The sequence below is a fragment of the Garra rufa genome, chromosome 8 (assembly GCF_049309525.1).
Source record: "Garra rufa chromosome 8, GarRuf1.0, whole genome shotgun sequence".
NCBI classification, from domain to species: domain Eukaryota; kingdom Metazoa; phylum Chordata; class Actinopteri; order Cypriniformes; family Cyprinidae; genus Garra; species Garra rufa.
Window position 1 is genome coordinate 32830739 of NC_133368.1, and position 22938 is coordinate 32853676.

At 35.5% G+C, this 22938-nt stretch overlaps 1 protein-coding gene across 1 annotated transcript in view; it reads left to right on the top strand.

Annotated features, from left to right (window-relative positions):
• LOC141340152 (receptor tyrosine-protein kinase erbB-4-like) overlaps positions 1 to 22938 on the top strand; it is a 352964-nt gene that overhangs the window by 322852 nt on the left and 7174 nt on the right. Inside the window, exons 4-7 of the mRNA XM_073845081.1 lie at positions 1164 to 1295; positions 3889 to 3954; positions 17524 to 17642; positions 20869 to 21010. Coding sequence (XP_073701182.1) covers positions 1164 to 1295; positions 3889 to 3954; positions 17524 to 17642; positions 20869 to 21010 — 459 coding nt within the window. The remainder of the gene's footprint in view (positions 1 to 1163; positions 1296 to 3888; positions 3955 to 17523; positions 17643 to 20868; positions 21011 to 22938) is intronic.

Consider the following 22938-nt stretch of genomic DNA (forward strand, 5'->3'; position numbering starts at 1 on the left):
CACTTGTATTTGTTCTACTCATTTTGTTGAACATTTGAATCGGCAGACTGGTCGAAATTCTTTAAAAAATCGCAATGCATATTGTATCGGCACCCCATGATAGTATTGAATCGGAAGGTAGGTAGGTGTATCGTCCCATCTCTATCGTTCACGTTGTTGTATCTCTTAAACACTTTCAAACATCAAAAAAGTTTCAGTCTGTTCCTAAAACGTATTACTTCCAAATGCTTGTATATGCACAAGAACTCTTGAAACTGCAGCGCACCAAATCGTACATTATAAATTTCAGTTTTTGTGTTTCACACCTTGGACAATGTTATTTTGAACTGCTTATTTTGACTTGTGTGTCATGAATTTATTGAAAAGATTCGACTCTAATTCACATTGTTGCATCTCTGTTAAACACTACCAAACGTCAAAAGAGCTTGAAGTTTATTGTATGTCCTTAAAAGACTTGTGTATGTAGTGCACATCATGTATGGTGAACATTTATACTGCAGTTATCATAATTTATTGATAGTTTCGGTCTTTTAAAAAGGTTAGTTCACCCAAAAATGAAAATTTCTTTCATTAATTACACACCCTCATGTCGTTCCAAACCCGTAAGATCTTCGTTCATCTTCTCAACACAAATTAAGATATTTTTGTTGAAATCCGAGAGCTTTCTCACTCTTCATAGACAGCAATGCAACTACAACGTTCAAAGCCCAGAAAAGTAGTAGGGACATTAATAAAATAGTCCATGTGGCATCAGTGGTTCAATCGTAATGTTATAAGGCTACGAGAACACTTTTTGTGCACAAAGAAAACATAAATAATGACTTTGTATTTCTCAAGGTTTGGAAACAAGAGTAGGATTTTTCCTTTTTGAGTGAACTGTTTCATTAAAGCATCAGTCTTGTCTTTCTGTGGATTCCAGGTTGACTAACCCGGGAAGTAGGCCAGTACTGACACCAGAGGGTCAAAAAGAGTCATTGAGTGAAGAAATCAAATTATTTTATACATTATCTTTGCTCTCCGGGGAGCCTCACCTAGCTCCTTCCATATAGAATAAGGTAGTGATGAGGTCACCTTCAGTTGAAATTTTATGCTCAGAGGTGTCCGCTGACATAAGTCATTAAGTAGTCAGTGGTGTTTTATTGTTGCTGTCTGTGTTTTAACAGAAATTCTGAATGGAGGGGTGTACGTGGACCAGAACAAGTTCCTGTGTCATGCTGATACCATCCACTGGCAGGATATAGTGAAGAACGCCCGCTCCGATCATCTGGTTGTGCCGTCCAATAGCAGCAGCTCATGTGAGTACTGATCAAAATAATTTTAAAATAACATATCATCTGCGCTACACCTAAACCTACCCGATAGTATGAACAAAAGCGAATGTGGTGTAAAACGCAATCTGAAGCATACTGTTTTAGCTTGTTTTTTGACTTCTCATCTTTCAGCTGTTTCAGCGTGAGTCATGTTTTTTCACGGGATTCGTACCTATTGATTCTGCTTCCTGAATCTAATTCTGTGGCAGCTGAGCCACAGAGCAAGCTTGTTACATCTGGAAAGGGAAATATATGGAGCTGTAATGATAACTGATACAACGATTAGTGCTCACTGTTTTAACTAATGTTCATTTCTGTTGGAAACCAAAATATGCACTTATGTATTTTGCGTTATGCAAAAAAGTTCCCACAGGTACGTTTTCGTCATGAGATCAGGTAGGATTTCTTAATGCACTACTGTTTAAAGTTTAGCGGGCAGAAAGATTTTTAAATGTTTTTAAAAGTAAAAATATGTTGACTTTTTTTGTGGTCTAGAATGTCTTTTCTATTTTAATATATTTTAAAATGTAATTTATTACTTTGATTGCAAAGCTGAATTGTCAGCAGCCATTCCTGCTGTCTTCAGTATCACATGATGCTTCAGAAATAATTATAGTATACTAATTTGGTTAATTCTCAAGCACCTTTTATTATAATTATCAATGTTGAAAACAATTGTAGAAACTATGATACATTTTTTTCCGAATTATTTGATGACTACAAGGTTCAAAAGAACAGCATTTATTTAAAAAAAATATATTTTATAACATTGTCTTTATAATGTCTTTACAGTCACTTTTGATCGATTGTATCCTTGCAGAATGTAATGAATTTCATCAAATATTTTCTTGAGCCCAAGCTTTTAAAAAGTAGTATACTATTGTTATTTTTATTCATCAAAGAATCCTGAAAAAAAATGTTACACAGGTAAACAATGTTTTGTAACCATGGACTTTTCGATTTCCATTTGATGTATTAAAATTCAGCCACTATTTCCTCACAATCGTGTCAATCCACACTTGTATGCTTTTGTTTTTCTGGACACAAAAAGGAAAAACGTTGTCCCTTGAACTTGTTTTTTAATCATACAATGAAGCCAGGGAGCTGTCAAGCCCCAAAAAAAGGATTTAAAAAACACTATAATGCAGTACATGTGACTATTTCATGCTATTTTTATTTGGTCACTATGAACTGTTATTGTATTTTCATCAAAATTTCACCTTTTGTGTGTCATGTTTAAAAAAACAGCATATGGCAATAAGATGAAAGAAAAGCTCATTTTTACAGCTCCTAATAATAATTTGGAGAACGTGTCCAGGCTCACGTTATATCCAATCAATCAATATGCTTGATCTGTTTTGCTTCCCTCCTCTCCAAATCAAGGGTGTTGAATTTGTAATCCACTATAATCTCTTAGTGTTTTGGGGGAGGGATTGTCCTCATTGATTTTATTTAGTTATTTAGTGAGTTTATTTACACTGGCTGTTCAAAAACAACAACAGGGAATAAGCAATGCACCTTTCGCCAATTAAAATGCAATCCTGGCCTTCCAGCCAATGCTTATCAATTACTTTTTCCAATATCTGTAACCTTCAGATTAGGTTAGAAGCAGGGGTGTGGGCAGTAAGGAGAAACAGATTGTGATGGTCAATGTAAACATTAAAATCTACCAAATAAGACCTTCAGCATTTCTGTAATGATTCACTTTCAGTTTCAAACCTGAATGGCATTCTCATGACCAGGAGCTTTCAAACTCAAAAAAGCAGCATAAAAGCTACTTCTTTTATATGTTGCTCTTGGGTCCTCTTCGGAGCTATACAGCGTGAAACACCATCTAATTTCCATTGTATGATGGTGAGCAAATGAAGATAGAATTTTCATTTAGGCTAAGCTATTAGAAATGCAATGGAGCAGTGCTTTCTCACCATATTTTACAAAAGTCCACAGCGAACCGCAAAGAAATCAAGAACTGAGAGTGTAAAAAAAGGTGATGTTTAAAAAGACGAGATAGCCAAAGTGCCTGGCCCATGTAGTTGAAAAGAGTAAGCCACTAGTGTAATTACTCTTAACTGAAGTGGAACAGGGACAGAGGACAACACTCCATCAGTCAGCCATGCTCACACTGCAATTACCCAACAGTCAATTAAGCTTGGGTGGCAGAACAGCCGCCGCAGATGAGTGTAGCAAAGCCACACGGGCCGTCTCCTCTGGGGCAGGGAGGATTCGGGCAGAGCTCTAGAGAGTCGGGAGAACATTGTTCTGTCAGTCAGCGACGACTCTTTCCCATTTCATCAGAACAGGGTCAGTGCGGATGAAAAGAGTTCTGTCCTAAAGCGGAATGATCCAGATTGCGGTTACTGTGATGAAACATTATGACAGTATATGAGCAATATGATGACATAACAGTATGGCTAATGTGAAAAGAATGCACACTTTTTTGACAAAATGACATTTTAAAGTCATTGCGAAATCAGAATTTACTTTTTAAAGGCACTGTGTGAATGTTGTTTTGAATAAATAATGTGTAATCTTTGCATTCATTTGCAATGACTGAATGTTTTATCTTTCCTGGTTGCAGGTCAGAGGTGTCATAGAGGATGTAATGGACGCTGCTGGGGGCCAAAGGAGGACCAGTGTCAGACCTGTAAGTGTCAGAAACGCAGTAGTGACTTCATAATAGTCAAAAAAGTGGGTCAGTGAGAAATGACACTTCTACAAGCCTTGGCTTGCATTCAAATTTTGCGTATTAAAATGAATGGATTCACAATGTAAACTCTCAATGTAACTTTCAGTTACCAGACCAGACCTTTAACCAATAGAGGGTATGCATTGACAGAATTTTCCCGCTGGGACAAGCCCCCTCAGCCGGACTGAGTAGCAAAAGAGCCTTTAGCATGACTGGATTTAATAGGGAAGTTGGGAAAATGCGAGTAAAACAAACGATAATCAGTTTAAAGCAAAGGTTGCTGGACTCGATATATTGTTCCTAACAACTTAACAAATATCCAGTGGTCTATGGATATTGACGCAGTCAGGAATCATGTTTTAAAACATTTATATGTGCCTTATTTTGACACCGGGGAAATAAATAAAGCAGATTTACCGGTGAACTCATTTTGTAAGTACAAAATAGGTGTGGAAATCTTCAGGCACTTCACGATCCGATCTGATTTCGATTCTGGGAGTCACGATATTTTAACAAAATGTAAAATTGCCGTTTCTATGCTTTTTGTTTATAGTTGGAATCTCTGTACGTTAGTACTGCCATCTTAAAAGTGGGGGTCTTCTTAATTACGATTTTTATTATCAACTAAATATCACGATTCGTCACATTCTCAGTTTTCAATATTACTGCACCTGGTTAATTTTCACATACATTTTATATCAAATTTATTTTGTGCAATTTTATTTTTTTATTATATAAGCAGGCTACTTTTTAAAATAATTACTTATATAACATATGTGTTCTTTAAGTATCCAAAAGTTTACAGACAATATTGTTTTTTCTTTTTTCCTCAGCATTATTTCCGTTTGATTATTACCGATAAGACAGTATAGACAGTGGCAACTTTAAAAGGCTGCATTCAAACAAATGCACAGACCTATTTCGATATATCAGATGTTGTGTCCTGCTCTGAAAACATAACTGACTGTGTTTACATCAATTTCGTATAAAAGTATTAGAAAATGCAAGTGCATTTAAAGGTGCCATAGACTGGAAAACTGTATTTACCTTGGCATAGTTGAATAATAACAGTTCAGTACATGGACATGACATACCATGAGTCTCAAACACCACCATTTCCTCCTCCTTATATAATTCTGGTGTTTGCAAAAGACCACTGAAAAATAGGTAAATTCCAACATAACACAGACTATTACGCAATGGTCGCGATCGTTAATAAACGCATAAAAAACATTTGCATAGACCAATCATCAGTAACGTCAGTACATCAGTAAAATAAGGCGAGCCACTGAAGGGACATGGTTAGCTTAATGCTAGCGGTAGCCTGTTACATTGCAGTACATAAGATTTCACTTACCACATAAACAGAGTAAGGAGAGATGACTGCGCTGATGATGGCGATTGATTTACACATCCTGATCATCGCTGACAGCATCTAAACTTGTGTGGTAAGTTCTGCCGCTGCAGTATAACGTTAACACAGTGCACATGCATCACAATAGTGAGAGTAAAATGATCGCACATTCAAAACAGCAGTTTCAACAAACCGCATATTAAAAGCGGCTAGAGCTCCGTAATTATATATATATTTTCCTCCATGTGCGAGCTATTGAGATGAGCAGCTCTGTGAAACAGCCAATCAGAGCAGAGCTCATCATTAATATTCACGAACCTTCCAAATAAGGCAACCATTTAATTCTAGGGACAAATCCTAGGATTGTAAATGGACCTGTAAAACCGTTTCTGGAGATTTTTTGCCCTTTCCTATGGCATATACCTTCTATGTAGATATCATATTCCCATACTCGGAATTTGTGCTCTGCGTTTAACCCATCCAAGTGTACACACACAGTAGTGAACACACACACCCTGAGCAGTTGGCAGCCATATTGCTATTGCTGCGGCATCCCAGGGAGCAGTTGGGGGTTCAGTGCTTGCTCAAGGGACTCACCTCAGTCGTGGTATTGAGGTTGGAGAGAGCGTTGTACATTCACTTCCCCCACCTACAATCCCTGCCGCACCTAAGAACCTGCAACCTTCGGGTTACAAGTCCGACTCTCTAACCATTAGGCCACGACTGCCCCATTAACATGAAATGGTAACTGAAAATCTGTGTTTCACTGCCTGGGGACTATTTGTTTCTTTGAATTGCAACGATCAGTTGACTTCTCTTTTCTGTAGCTTTCAGCAGTCTGTAAAAATATACTTCAGATTTCTTGTCAAATTCTTTTGTACAGTCAATCTCAAAGCTCTTTCTAGTTTTAGATTTGTTTTGTTCATTCTGTCGCAGCATTCATGCTGAAACCAATGCTGCCACTCAGTCTTTTTGCCACTCAGTGGGCGGATCTGCAGCCGCTCCAGCTGATGGTGACGTCACGTGCATACGCTTTATACACCACCATCCTTTTGATGATCAGAGTTTTTTTAGTTACTTTACAATTTGAAAATGAAACAAACAAAAAAAAAAAAAAAAACAAAAAAGTCATGGCCCACGTCTTAGCACACATACTAATGATCTGAGCTGTGGCGTTCATGCCTCATGCGTCTTCTTTATACGACTGTGTCCACCAAATCAGCCAAATAATTTGTTGTCACAATACTTTAATTGTTGCTTTTAAACTGTTGCTTATTTGATGTAACGGATGGAAATAGAATTCAAACCTTCACATTTGTGACCCTGGACCACAAAACCAGTCATAAGGTTAAATTTTACAAAACTGAGGTGTATACATCATATGAAAGCTCAATAAATAAGCTTTCTTTTGATGTATGGTTTGTTAGGATAGGAGAATATTTGGCCGAGATACGTCTATTTGAATATCTGGAATCTAAGGGTGCAAAAAAATCAAAATACTGAGAAAATCACCTTAAAAGTTGTCCAAATTAAGTTCTTAACAATGCATTTTACTAATCAAAAATTACATTTTGATATATTTACAGTAGGAATTTTACAAAAAAATTTTCATGGAACATGATCTTTGCTTAATTTCCTAATGATTTTTGGCATAAAAGAAAAATCAAAAATTTTGAACCATGCAATGTATTTTTGGCTATTGCTACAAATATACCCCAGCGACTTAAGACTGGTTTTGTGGTCCAAGGTCACATTTATTGAATATATTTAACAGTTTAAGTGTTTGTGTTATTAAAAGCTGTATATCAGGGCTGCTCAACCCTGCTCCTGGAGATCTACCTACCTGCAGATTTTTGTTCCAGCCCTGCTCCAATACAGCTGTCTGTAATTAACAAGTGCTACTTTAGAGATTAATTAGCTGGTTCAGGTGTGATTCTTCAGGGTTGGAGCTGAACTTTGTAGGATAGTAGATCTCCAGGAACAGGGTTGGGCACCCCTGCTGTATATTATATTATATTATATTATATTATATTATATTATATTAATTATATTATATTATATTATATTATATTATATTATATTATATTATATTATATTATAGCCTAAAAAAAAATAAACTCTTCTGCATTTTTTTTTTAAAGAATTTAATTATTATTATATTTTATTTATTTTTACTAGGTTTTGTGGTAAAGAATGACACAGCACTGTAAAAAATGTTTTCTTAAGTAACTTAACAATGCGAAAAATAAAAAATATGATTCACTAACAAGTATTAATTTATATAAAAATAGTTTAAGGGTAAAATCAGTCAATTAAAAGGCATAGTTCACCGAAAAATTAATATTCTGTCATTAATTGCTCATGTCATTCCAAACCCGTAAGACCTTTGTTTATCGGAACACAAATTAAAATATTTTGATGACATCCAAGAGCTTTTTGAACCTACATAGACATTAACCCAGCTACCACGTTCAAGGCCCAGAAAGGTAGTAAGGACGTCGAAGAAATAGTCCAGTAGTCCATCTGTTGTTCAACCTTAATTTTATGAACACACGTCAAAGACTGGCATGGAAGAGAAGAAACTGTTGAATAAAGTTGTTATTTTTGTTTTGCTCTGCTCACAAAAAGTATTCTCCAAGCTTTATAACATTACGCTTAAACCACTATTTTAACAATGTCCTTACTACCTTTCAGGGCCTTGAACATGGTAGTTCCATTGCTGTCTATGCAGGGTCAGAAAGCTCACAAATTTCATTTTTGGCTAAACAATCCCTTGAAGTTACAACAAGTTACAACTGTAACCTTTGGTATAACGTTTTTGCAGTTGAAAGGTTTTGCTCAGTAAGAACACCAATTAGAGGGAACATTGGTTGAGACTACTTTATAAAAGCATTATGTCTCTCAAGGCCAAACATTACAGTGATTTTACCTCAGTTCAGGGTGGTTTAGGCACTCCATGTCGTGGCTCTAGAACACCCCCTGTCTGCCGTAAAATCATTGTAACCAACAGCCTACTGTGGCTTATTATTAATTTGAACATTTCATATTACTATGCAATATGCATAGCATACCTTATCAACCAGGATGAGGAAAAAAATTCTCAGAAGTAACTTTTACTCATGAATATAATATCTAGACTCTGCAGAGGCAGCCGCCAGAGTAAGGTGAAGAGTCGTTCCACTCTGTGAGAGTTCTCCAGCTTGCTCCACAGGTTTGGTACGGCACCTCCAGCAGGCCGTGGCACGCCGCTGGCCTCCCAGTGGAGGATAATTGAAGAGAGACGGGCAGCCTGACGCTCCCTTTCCTCTCATGTAGCCGCAGAAACCAGCTGCACTCAAAACTGATTAATTACTTCAGTTCCCTCAAAACTCTTACACCTAGCCAGATCCTACATCTTTCTCTCTATACAGGCTTCCTCTCAAAGCTTGATCACAACACACCATAACTCTGATTTCCCCCGACATGCTCGTATAATACAGTCAAATATTAAGTCAGACTACTCAAAAACGTCATTACCCTTGCCTCGAAAACGCTTGCTAATGCACCTGTAAGGATCTCTTTTTAAGGACAAAACACTCAACTTGTACTGGATTTTTCTCTGTTGAATTTTTTTTTTTTTTCATGTTGGAAAAAAACTCATGGCAGTTAGTGTGCATTACAGTCCTCTTGTGTCATTAGCATGAGCTGGAAGAGATGGAAAGCTGATAGGAAGGCACACAAATAATATGATAATTTCTGCAGAAAATTTTCTACAGAATTTTAATACCTTACATTGACAAAGTTATAGACATTCCCATATTTATATACAATTCATATGGAGCTAAAAATGAGTTTGAAACCATCCTGTGGTCACTTAAATTTAGTGTTTATAATAAATAACATATATTTTTGTATCTGATAGTGTTTTTTCCATATACAGTTGAAGTCAAAAGAATACATACACCTTGCAGAATCTGCAAAATAAATATTTATTTATAATATTTAAGTTATTTTACCTATTTCACATAAAAAACAGTTTACATAATAGAAAAAAATAATAGTTGAATTTATAAAAATTACCCAAAAGTTACGCACATTTGATTCTTAATACTGTGTTGTCACCTGAATGATCCACAAGTGTTTTTTTTGTGATAGTTGTTCAAGAGTTCCTTGTTTGTCCTGAACAGTTCTTCAAAAAAAATCCTTCAGGACTCACAAATTCTTTGGTTTTTCAGCTTTTTTGTGTATTTGAACCCTTTCCAACAAAGACTGTATGATTTTGAGATGCTTCAGAAGGAAAAACGATGGATTAAAACCAGGTGGTGAAAACTTTTAGAATTCGAATTGAACTTATTGTGTCTTCTGGGGAACGTGTAAGTATCTCCTGTAGCTTTTGAAGAAGCAGTACTAAATGAAGAAAATATGATATTTGGGCAAAATAAGAAAAATGTACACATCCTCATTCTATTCACAAGCTCTTAATGCAATGCTTTTCCTTCTGGATTATCAGTGAACATTTGAGCCTTCTGTAATAGTTGCATATGAGTCCCTCAGTTGTGCTCAGTGTGAAAAGATGGATCTCAAAATCATACACTCACTGTTGGAAAGGTTCCTTATGCACACAAATGCTGAAAATCCAAAGAACCAGGGGACCTGAAAGACTTTTCTGAAGAACAGCGGTCAGTTTCACTGTTCAGGACAAACAAGGGTCTCATGAACACATGAAAAAAAAAAAAAAAAAAAAAAAAAAAAAACATCTGTGGGTCATTCAGGTTACAACACAGTATTAAGAATCAAGTGTATGTAAACTTTTGAACGGGGTCATTTTTTATAAATTCAACTATTATTTTCTCTTGTGGACTATATGTAAATGTGTTTTTTTGTGAAATATTGTATCAGGTCAGTACTAAATAAAAAAAATAACATCCATTTTGAATGATCCCTCTTATTTTGGTCCAAAATTAACATTTTGCAGATTCTGCGAAATTTTGACTTAAACTGTAAATTGATAGACAAGGTGGAAAAAATACCTAAATATTTTATATATATATATATATATATATATATATATATATATATATATATATATATATATATATATATATATATATATTTAGATTTTCTGCATGTTTCAAGTACAGAAATTCTGGTGATTCTGTCTGGACCTGCTAATAGTATTTCTATAAGAGCATGTATCTGTATTCACGACAGTTTCATCACACAGATGAGCAGAGCAGAGCAATTTCACTTTCTGGAATGGCAGGAAAACTATCACATACCTGAAATTTGTACTGCCCTGGTGATATCACCATTTATTCATGTAATGGACATTCATTTTTATAGACTTCTCCATATAGTAAAATGGTATGGCGGGTCAAGTAGGAGAATATGAGACTTCCCCCTTCTTAAATACACCCTAATTGATCAAATGTCCTCCCTGCTTCCTTTTCTGCAGATGTACTTGTCATTTCACTCTGTCCCTCCATCTGGGTATCAACATACTCTCATTCTTCTTGCTCAGTTTTGTTTTCATTCCATCTTCACAACCTCTGAGAGAAAATCTGTTATTGATATGGAGAAACCATTTATTTGAACAGGCGCTTCTGTCTTTCTGTGGCTGCATGTGTTCTAAATCTAGCAAGCATACTAACTAAAATGAAACCATATAAGTAACCGATTTGAAATGGCAATTCTAAACTGTGCATTGTACAAATAACAAAGTGCACAGGAGATTCTGCTCACAGCTGATTTTAATAGAGTTTTGCATTAGCTTGTTGCAGTATAAACGTGGATCACAACACACCGTATTAAATAGTAATATAATAGATCTTGCTTTTTCTTCAACGCAGAAGTAAGCTTATGGGTGAGACTTCCGGTTCATTAGCCTCTATAGGGAAATAAGATGAAGAACAATGTGCAGTACACGGTAAAATTGTTTGCACTACAAACCAGTATGTTCATAAGAAAAAAAAGGTGGGTAATAACCAAACTCTTTATTAAGTTTTAGTTGTTGAAATAATTATATACCGTTCAGTTCAAAAATTTTTAAAACTTAAATTGAAAAAAAAAGTGATTTTTACATTATTGCAAACAAAATTCTTCAAAAAAATAAATAAATAAATAAAAATAAAGCAGCACAAGTGTTTTAACACTAATGGTAATAATAAATGTTTTTTTTGTTTTGTTTTTTACAGTTTTTTACGATTGTTTACACTCTAAAATAAAAAATTCCACACAATTTGCGAAATTCTACTTCAAGGAGCAAAACACTGCCACAGATTTGCATAACATTACACACAATGTCTGCTTCACTCTTTTTGCAAAACATTACGCACAGTGATTTGTAAAACTCTACACACATTTCGACACCTTAGACACAGATAAGGATTGTGAGGTTACTTCCTTGTCATTACAAAGCCCCGGATTGCCAATGACCACACTAATGAACAAATTGGATAACTTGTAATATAAAAAGTCACAATTACCTTTTTTTATTTTTTATTCAGTGGTGGAAATTGCTTCCATACGTAAGAGATCTCAACAGTATTGAATATACAAGAAATCAACATTTCTTGCACTTCATATGCTAGCTCTGTCAAGTAAAAATGTTGCCGACATAAGTTTTGGAGCAGAGCCTGTTCTCTCTTTCTTTTTCTGTCTGGTATATTCTGATCTCATTTAGATAGTCATAAGCAAACCTTTGCACTGCCTCCACAAAGACACTACATGTCACCGCACTGCACCAGATAAGCCTGTTCCCTCTCCTCTCCCCTCGTCTCGCCGTCCTCACCTTTCTTCTCATCACGACGGTTAAATCCGCAGCTTGCCTCGCCACCAGTCGCCTAGCTTGAGTAGTCTTAATTGTCGAAACGATAAGGACGAAGTAATTGGAGAACTGTGCGACTGTGAAATGGATTCGAGTTCCATCTCACACTAATGAAGCTATTTAGTAAGTTGAGAGCGTTAAACATTCTCGTCGGATTTTTGCCATAGCTTTCCAGTTATTTTTTCCAAACTTAAATCTGTATTTCTTCTCAACCCAGTGGATACTGAGTAAATATTTCAATCTAGTGTATTCAAATAATGTTTTTAAAGCATAATTAGATTTAGAATCAATTTGTGCATTGCTAAACAGGGATTACATCTAAACAAGAGCGGCACTTCTTGACCTAAAATGTGTCTGCGTCATAAAACACGGCTGTTGAGCTGCTAATGAAACTCTCAGAGGCTAAATATTCTGTGCTTTATATTCTTCTGTGTACTTTATCAGATTGATGGTGTATAATTGCCAGAGCTGGATGTATTTTAAAAAGCGTGTTTTATGGCGAATGAATCAACATATCATCGCTCTTCTGCGTGGGCCTTTAGTTCAGTGCGATCTCTTTTGTTTTCGTAAAACAGGCCATTTGATGTGTATGCAGTAATGGCTTGCACTGCCATAATGGCAGTGGTAAAGTGGTATCTCAGAGGAAGGCCAGTTCACATCCATTGAAAACTTTTATACCCTTGCCTCTCATAGTGTATTAAATATGTGCCTTTGCATAGAATTACAGTCTATATTATTTAGGTCTTAAAGGGAGGCCATAATGGCGAGGAACACTTGTGTATGTTAATACGCTGATGACCTTTTCTATCAATGTATTAGTTTAAATGTTATAGAAACGTACAGTATCTCACAAAAGTGAGTACACCCCTCACAATTCAGCAACCATTTTAGTATATCTTCTCAAGGGACAATACTATAGAAATGAAACTTGGATATATTTTAGAGTAGTCAATGTGCAGCTTGTATAGCAGTATAGATTTACTTTCCTCTGAAAATAACTCAACATACAGTCATTATTGTCAAAATAGCTAGCAACAAAAGTGAGTACACCCTAAGTGGTAACAGCAGTATGTCGTTTAACCATGCAAAGCCACATATGTTTTTGTCTGCCTGACAGGACCATACAAAGTTGTATCTTGTATTAGAGCAGTTAAAATTAGGTGCTTTAATTACAATTCTCTCATACTGACCACTGGATGTTCAAGATGGCATCTCATAGCAAAGAACTCTCTGAGGATTAGAATTGTTGCTCTCCACAAAGACTATTAGAGGTTCAGTAACACCCTGAAACTGAGTTACACTACAGTGGTCAGGGTCATACAGTGGTTTTCCAAGATGGATTCCATTCGTAACAGACCTTGCAAGTGTTGATCAACGAAGTTGAGCACTCGTTCTGTGCGTCAGGTGCAGAACCTGGCTTCAAAAAGCAGATGCATGAGTGCTGCCAGCATTGCTTTTAAAGGTTGCAGAAGTAGAAGGTCTGCTTGTCAGTGCTCAGACCATACGCTGCACACTGCAACAAGCCGGTTTGCATAGGCGTCGTCCTAGAAGGAAGCCTCATCTGAAGCTGGCTCACAAGAAAGCCCGCAAACAGTTTGCTGAAGACAACCTGTCCGAGAGCATGAATTACTGGAACCATGCCCTGTTGTCTGATGAGACTATGAGATAAACTTGTTTGGCTCAGATGGTGTCCAGCATGTGTGGCGATGCCCTGGTGAGGAGTTCCAAGAAAACTGTGTCTTGCCTACAGTCAAGCATGGTGGTGGTAGCATCATGGTCTGGGGCTGCATGAGTGCTGCTGGTACTGGGAAGCTGGGGAGCTGCAGTTCATTGAGGGAAACATGGATTCCATTATGTACTGTACATTCTGAAACAGAACATGATGCCTTCCCTCCAGAAACTAGGCAGAACGGCAGTTTTCCAACATCACTAAGATGACAACTGCCTTGCTGAGGAAGCTGAAGGTGAAGGTGATAGGGTGGCCAAGTATGTCTCCAGACCTGAACCCTATTAAGCACCTGTGGGGCATCCTCAAGCATAAGGTGGAGAAGCATCATGTGTCTAATGTCGAGCAGGTCCGTGAGGAGTGGAAGAGGATCCCAGCAACAACCTGTGCAGCTCTGGGCAATTCCATCCCCAGGATGATTAAGGCAGTTCCATATAACATTTCACGGTGCTAACGCAATATATTGTCACTTTGGACAAGTTCACTTAGGGTGTACTCACTTTTGTTGGCAGCTATTTTGACAATAATGGCTGTATGTTGAGTAATTTTCAGGGGACAATAAATCTATTAATAGATCCCCTAATAGATTTAGTTATGTTCTCTTAAAACAGTAATAATTTTTAGTTTTTAATGGCCATTTACCGTTCCCTCTGATCCTTAACAAATAAAAAAGTTGTATCTGTCTGACTTTCATCGTGACTGGGTGGCTCATGTTTCTGATCACCCAGCAGGCATCACTGATGTGTAAATGCGGATGGCCATGTGATAATTTATTCATGTAATGTTGCAGAAGTTCACAGCTTAGTTTAAATAAATGCTCTTTTTGGACATGTTCTGAAAGTAATAGTACAGTATGTTTTAGTAATTAGTGCATATTGCATGAATATTTTAAAATATAAATATTCAGTTAGCATGAGATCATAAAAATTGTATGTATAATAAGTATACTAAAATGTTTTAGTAGTTTTAGATGAAGTATAGCATGTTCCCCAGCAGAATACTGCTGTCACAGCTTGACATTTTTGTTAACATACCCATATCCGTGTACTCTCCATTCTCTCACACTTAGAGAGTCTTACGAACTCTTAATAAAGAATTAACACGCACTTGTAAGAGGCTGTGTGGCGTGCAGTCAGCCCGAGCAAGCGTGCACATACAAATGCTGCTGTGGAAATCCAATTACAGCATTTTACAACCACCGTGCGAGTAACAACACACCCTCACATTCATGCAGGGGCTGATAGATAAATGACAGTCTTTGTAGGGTTTGAATAAGGAAAAGCTGTGCAAATGTGATTTTGTACATTGTTGCATTCCGAAAGCACTATTCATCACGTAACCACTACAGTGGCAACCGTTACTGAGTTTAAAGTCACGATTAATCGATTCAAAATAAAAGTTTATGTTTACATACTATATGTGTGTGTACTGTGTATATTATTTATTTATGTATATATAAATACACACATATGTATATATTTAAAAAAAAATATGTATTTGTATGTAGACACTTGTATATAATTTATATTATTTATAAATATAAATACTTTACATGTAAATCTAAGATATTTTTCCTTAATATATACATGTATGTGTGTGTATTTCTATGTACATAATAAATATGCACAGTACACACACATATAGTATGTAAACATAAACTTTTATTTTGAATCGATTAATCGCGACTAATCGTTTTGCAGCTCTAATAAAAATAGACCTAAGCGAACAATAGTTTTTAAAATGACTTAAAATCCATATATAATAGCAAAGAGGCAATAATACTTATTTTAAATAAAGTATCAAATGTAATCATACTGTATGGTTTATTGAACAAAACTGTCAAAATACATAATGTATTATAAACAATAGAGCTATCCAACATTACGCATTATAACAAATGACTGCATAGGGCACCTCACGGCTGTTTTTACACTTTAATTTGCAGTCTAATCCATTGTTTTATTTAATCTAAACAACATTTAAAACAAGTGTCCTATAAATCGTTAAGTTGGCCTATATATTTACAACAGAAATGCAACAACCACTGTAATTTGTAACTTTTATTTTAAAGTCGCATTGAACAGTTAGCATGTTTAGAAAGATATTGATGTATTCTCCTGTGTTTGCGTTGGTTTAAAAATTATTTACCTTACGAATCTGATGAAACGGCATATGTTGTGTAACCAGATGAAGGTTGTAATAAAGCCAAACTCACAGCAATATGCAGAGATGGAGTTTGAGATGCTCCACACATGTAAATGATAACTGTTTGTGTGGAGCAGCATTTACTGTGAACGGAGATGCTCTGACATGCACGTACCTAACCTACACGCATGCAATCGTAGCATTTTTTAATTCACAATAGCATTATGCTTCATTATGATTTTTGAACGTGTTTAATATATCAGCCTTGGAAAACAGTCTAATAGAGGGTTTGCGCTTACATCACGATTTGGTCAGTTACCCGGATGCCCAGCCATATTTGCAATGCTTGGATATAAACAATAGCATGGATTGCATGGTTAATGTACTACTCAATACTTTGAATGTGCATGATACTTTATCTACCTGACTGGAAATTATACGAACAAAAATGAATATTGTCAGGATTCTTGGCCTGGAAATCCTGGTTTAGTTTGGTCAACTATAAGCGGCTTTAGTTCCTCAGATAATTTTTTGCAGTCTTCTTCTTGATTTGTTATAACTTTTGTCAGTTTATAGTACTTCAAATGTTTTTCCTGTTCTGACCGATTAGTACAGTCCAAAACATGACAATAATTGTCCATTTTCAGCAGCAATAATCATCAAAATATGGAAATTTCATTCAGTTCAGTGCCATTGTTTACGTTCAGTGCCACCAATATGGCCAATTGATGACAAATCATGAAATCACTTTATAATGCATTTCATGGATTCTCGTCCAAGGAATGTGTTATTTCTGGTATTTTGCCGGTTACTCAACATGGGCAAAATGCAGTCCAGGATTTTTTAAAATTGAGTACTCTAATTGAATTGATGAATCGTGACAGCCCTAACTTTATTTATTTCAAACAAGCTAACACACTTATTTAGCAAGGATGCCTTAAATTTGATAAAAATTGATAATGTTACGAAATATTTAAGTTCTGTACTTTTGAATTTACTGTTTATCAAAGAATCCTGAAAAAAAGTATTAGGCAGTACAACTGTTTTAAACAGTCCTGGCAATGTACGAAGAGCTACACTACGTTAGCCAAGCTTTCTTGTCTGCACTTGCATCCTTACGGTTCATAAAGGATATTTCTGGCCTTATTTCAGAAAGCTCCCCAAGCTCATTCAGCAGCTACACTTGAGATGTATTCTGCGTGCCATATGGTAGGAATTACTGTGAATGTCTATATTCATTACTGTGAGGATCACTAGCAGAAATAGGAAAGCAGTGCTGCTTCTGTGATCACCATCACTCTGCAGTTAAGAGACCACACATCCCCACATGTTTTCCCTGGTTAGAGCTCTGTTTACTCACAGTATGACTCTTACTGGCATCCAGACAGCTGTGTGGTACGATGAGGCGTTATGGTTAAAGAAATCATCACAAATGCAAATTATCATCAGAAATGCATATTTCACTGACACTTTTCTTTATCTCTGTTTCTTTCTCAGTGACGAAGACGGTGTGTGCCGAGCAGTGTGATGGCCGCTGTTTTGGACCGTACGTCAGTGACTGCTGTCATCGCGAGTGTGCTGGAGGCTGTTCGGGACCAAAGGACACAGACTGCTTCGTATGTTTTCAGCAACATACACACACACACACACACTTAGGGAATGTGTAGTCATTTAGTTCTGCCACTAGTCGATGCTTTTGCTTTGTGTCACTGTTTACATGACTTCAGTTTGTTCTATATGGTGACAGCAGGATGAAAATTCCTCTGTCCACAAACTGTGTCCTTGTGTATTTGTCATAGTCAAATATAAAGTGGGGTTTCAAAGTCTACTTTGAATCCACTAGCAAATTTGCATGTTTCTATTTTAATGCTGTTTCTTTCATTAGACATTATTTGACATACTGCTCTAACAAAAGCCAAATTTTGAACACTTTTTACAGTACCAGCCGTTTTATAGACCCTTGAACTTGGCAAATTGAACCATGTGCACAGCTGTATTATGCCCATTTTTGGACCATTTCATGTCATGGTTTCTTCATCACCACAGAGGATATATTAAATTAGACTTTAGGCCTTGATATTAGAGGTGCTACAATAAGAAAAGCCAAATTTTGAGCAAGTAGATCTCTAATAACGTTTGTGCATCCAAGCTCTCTTTTTATTCGTTATAAGATGACAGTGATCCACAAAGGAAATAGGCTAAAATAATCTAGAAATTCTCAAGGGCACAAAAAAAGTTTCTTGTGTGCATGCAAAAGTTTGTATTTTTTATTTATTTTTATTATTATTACTATTTTAGGGTCTCTGTTTGTTGTCACTTCAAAAAAGTCAGTGAAAAAACCCCTGAGAAAATAAAAATATTTACAGATGACTTTACTATACACTAAATATAAAGCTGAAAATTATGCTGTGTTAAATATGGTCTAAAAAAATCTCAAAGGTTTGGACATTTGAGTCTGGAAAACTGTGTAATTTTAAAATGGAAAATGTGTTGAAATTCTGGCATCATAATTTAAGTAAAAAGTTACAGGTAACACTTATAATTAGGCTCCATTTGTTAACATTAGTTAACCACAATAGACAAAATGAGATAACTATTGATCTTTGTTAATGTTAACTTTAACATTTACTAAAATATAATTATTAATAATAATTGTATTTATTGGATGTGAACTAACATTAAAAAAACAACAATTGTTCTTTGTTAGTTAATTAACTAAGGTTAACAAAGATTAATAAATACTAAAAAATAAATATATTTTTTTAAAAGTTACTTGCAGCTTTATAGCCCACAATTCTGATATTTTTGTCGTAATTGTGTGATACAAACTTACAATTCTGACTTTTTTTCCCTTAGAGTTGTGATATAAATTCACAATTCTAAGAAATAAACTCAGAATTTTAAGAAATAAACTCACAATTCTAAGAAATAAAGTCACAATTGTAACTTTTTTCTCAGAATTGTAAGTTTTTATCTCATAACTCTAAATGTATAACATGCAATTGCGGGTGAGATATAAGTTCTTAATTTTAAGAGTGTATTAGTCTTTCTTCCCCTCAAAATTGTATTTTATAACTCGCAATTGCAAGTTTATATCTCCAATTTTGAGAAAAAAGTCAGAATAGTGAGAAAAAGGTAAGAATTGCGAGATATAAACTCGCATTTGTGAGAAAAATAAGTCGGAATTGCAAGTTTCTTACAATTCTGACTTTATTTCTCGCAATTGTGAGTTTATATCACACAATTCTGACTTTATAACTCACAGTAGCGACTTTATATCACGCAATTCAGATTTTTTTTCTCGGAATTGCGACTTTATATCAGGCAATTCTGAGTATATGATATAATTTATATGATATATGATATGATTTATAGTGATATAAAGTCGCTACTGTGAGTTATAAAGTCAGAATTGTGTAATAAAAAGTCACAATAACCTTTTTATTATTTTTTATTCAGTGGCGAAAACAGGCTTCTGTACCTTTTTGAGTGTTACCAAGTTAAATTCAGAAACTAACATAAATTTCAGAATGTTTGATTTTATTTTATTTTTCATTACAAATTATATGATCAGAGAGCATCACAATCTGAGTGAAAAATTTAACTGAAAACATAACATGAATTTCAGAATGTCTCAGTGTTTGGTATTTGGTTTGCTTTAATGTCAGCAGCACTTAATCTGCATTAACTTCACACAATTTTATTAAACCTGGTTATCATGTTCTCTAACATAATTAAAGATGATCCAAAGAGCATCTTGAGCTTCAAAGGAAGCAAAAACATCTGATCTTTTGTAGAAATGAGTTAAACATGGTCAGTGTCACAACTTATATTTGTAAAAGCATGAAAACATTGCAAAATGTTAGCTATTTTTTATTGTTTTTATTGTTACATTTTATTTTTCTAAAAACTAAAAAAATATAAGTTTCTACTAGTCAAGTGGCTGTACAAGGCCTAACTTTACATCCAGTGTCAATATTCTCACACACAACGCTCTTACAGATGTCTCAGTATGTAATAACTTTTTCTCCAAACACACAGACACACACATAGAGTCTGTCAGTCATCTGTGGCTTTATCAGCCGTCCCTTAAACCTGCAATTGTAGACGTGTTTCAGTAACAGTGGCAGACCCATTCCAGCTCCCCTAACCTTATCTTTGAGTTTTTGTTCAGCCGTGATATTCACTCCTCCAAAAGAGATCCATGTTGCCTACAGATGACTCGCTTTTGACCAGAAATCTCCCTATAGGAAATGTTCTTTGCACTGGAGATACCATTAAAATCTCATTTCCTCCCACAATGCCTTGCTGTGAATGAGAATGGGGGCTACACCTCTGTAGCTCTTTTGTTACGTTGCTGCCTGGGCAGATCCCGACCGTCTCCAACTGCTCCTCGCTCCTCCGGCCCTCGGAGAAAGCGATTTATCGCACCTCTCCGGTTTTTTAATTAGTTATCCTCAGCTGTAATCATTGATATTGTACTTCTCAATTGTTCCCTTTTAATTGGAAACGCATTTTCATGGCATGCATTGGGATTTGGATCAATGGCTTTAATTTTTTTTTTTTTACATCTCAGCAACTCTACAGCAAAAAACAGTTCTCACATGTTTCTGAAGTCTGATTTATAAAGCAAAGAGCTTTTTATCTTTTGTAAGTCTGTTTGAATCATTTACTAGTAGCATTGCTACTTTATATTGCTTTATTGGTTGAAATACCTTTTGTGGGTTGAAGCTGATTAGTAGAGCAATTTTGACATTATTCTATTGCATAATGTCCACTTTGTCAGCTGTTTTATTAAATAAATGTGTATTTTTGTCAATAACCTTGTTTCTTTGTGTCCAGGCCTGCACTAATTTCAACGACAGTGGCGCATGTGTGACGCAATGCCCGCAGCCCTTCGTCTACAACCCCACCACGTTCCAGCTGGAGCACAACCCGCGGGCCAAATACACATATGGAGCATTCTGCGTCAAAAAGTGCCCACGTAAGACAGACAAAGAAAACGAATACAAACATGTGTATGCTTACACGTACACTTCAAGCCGGACCTTTCACTCACATAAATGGATATCAGGTGCCACGTCGAGGCACGTTCACATTCGGGAATGTAAGCATGTTTCAGATTGAATGCAAATGAGGCGGATCGGCTGCACCTGAGTCCTCGCGCTCCTCTGAGCCCCTGATGTGGTGCGGGACGCATGTAGAGCCCCAGGAGTGAGACTGTCTGCTAAATCTCACTCAGATTCTTGACCTCTGGTTTCCCCATTGACTTGAGGGAGGAACAAAGAAAGAAGGAAAGAAGAAGAAAGAGTATATGCATGTCAGTGGTCTTCAACAGAGTATTTGTGGCGGTACTGCAGGGGGTCCACAAATTATTGTTTGATCTCAAAATAATTAATGCGAAAATATTAAAATATGCATTAAAACTACATTAAGTTAACCCTCATGTTCTGTTGAGAATTATGTTTATTTTTAATTCTCAGAAACCAATAATATTTGTGTAAAAATTAAACAAAATTTACTTTATTTTATTAAGTTACTCTAACCTAATTAAATCTTTTTAGAGAGCTATAATAAGATGATGCATCCTTTTTTCCCCCCAGTCATGTAATTTACAGAAATGTGACTTGGATCAAATATTTTGTCTTTTTCAGCTGAGTTTGTCCCCAACAAAAGCAAAAAAGTATCCCAGTTTTCACAGAAATACTAAGCAGCAAAACTGTTTTCAAAAGAAATGGTTCTTAATAATCAAACCAGCCTATTAATATGATTTCTGAAGGATCATGTGACACTGAAGACTTTGTCTTCACGGGAATAAACTACGTTTTAAAACATGTGACCCTGGACCACAAAACCAGTCATAAGGGTCAATTTTTTGAAATTGAGATTTATACAATGTTGAATAAACTGAATAAATAAGCTTTTCGTGGATGTAAGGTTTGTTAGGATAGGACAACATTTGGATGAGATCCAACTATTTCAAAATCTGTAATGTAAGGGTGCCAAAAAATCGAAATATTGAGAAAATCACCTTTAAAGCTGTCCAAATGAAGTTTTTAGCAATGCATATTACTAATAAAAAATTAAGTTTTGATATATTTACAGTAGGAAATTTACAAAATATCTTCATGGAACATGATCTTTACTTAATATCTTAATGATTTTTGGCATAAAAAGAAAAATGTACCATTTTGACCCATAGAATGTATTGTTGGCTATTGCTACAAATATACCTGTGCTACTTATGACTGGTTTTGTGGTCCAAGGTCACATATATTAAAACCTTATGAATTTAAGTGTATTATAAAATATTGTTTTTAATCAGAAATGTCATAAATTGTCAACATGATACTTCAGTGATCAGTATATTTCTTGAGCTATTAAATTGTCTGAGCTATTAAATTGCCAGCACAGAATTCCCACAGTCATAGATAACCTGGTAATATCAGAGAATTTAAAAATGTAATTTCCAGGTTATGCAAATGAACAAGACCCTAAAATATTTAATTGACTAGAAGGCTAGAAATTACTCTATAAATATCATGAACATCTGGGAAAGTAATTAAAATTAATTTCTCAAGAAGTGCAGAACTCCTGTCTGAGACCCCAAACAGAATATAAGGGTTAACTACAACCACAGCTAAATATTTTAGTGTCCGTTCTACATTAATATATATCAAATATAATTAAAATGTCATGTTTTATTGGCTTTGCAATATCAGCACCATGACAAAGTATGTAAATATAGTACTATACATACTGTACAATGCAACACATTTTTAAACAGAGAGTTAAGTTTCCTTTTTTGTTTCTTTTTACAATGAGAATAGACCTGATGGTAAGGATGGGTGATATACCAGTAGACATGATTAACCAGTAGAAATTTGTCACTCGTAGAAATTTTGGACTATC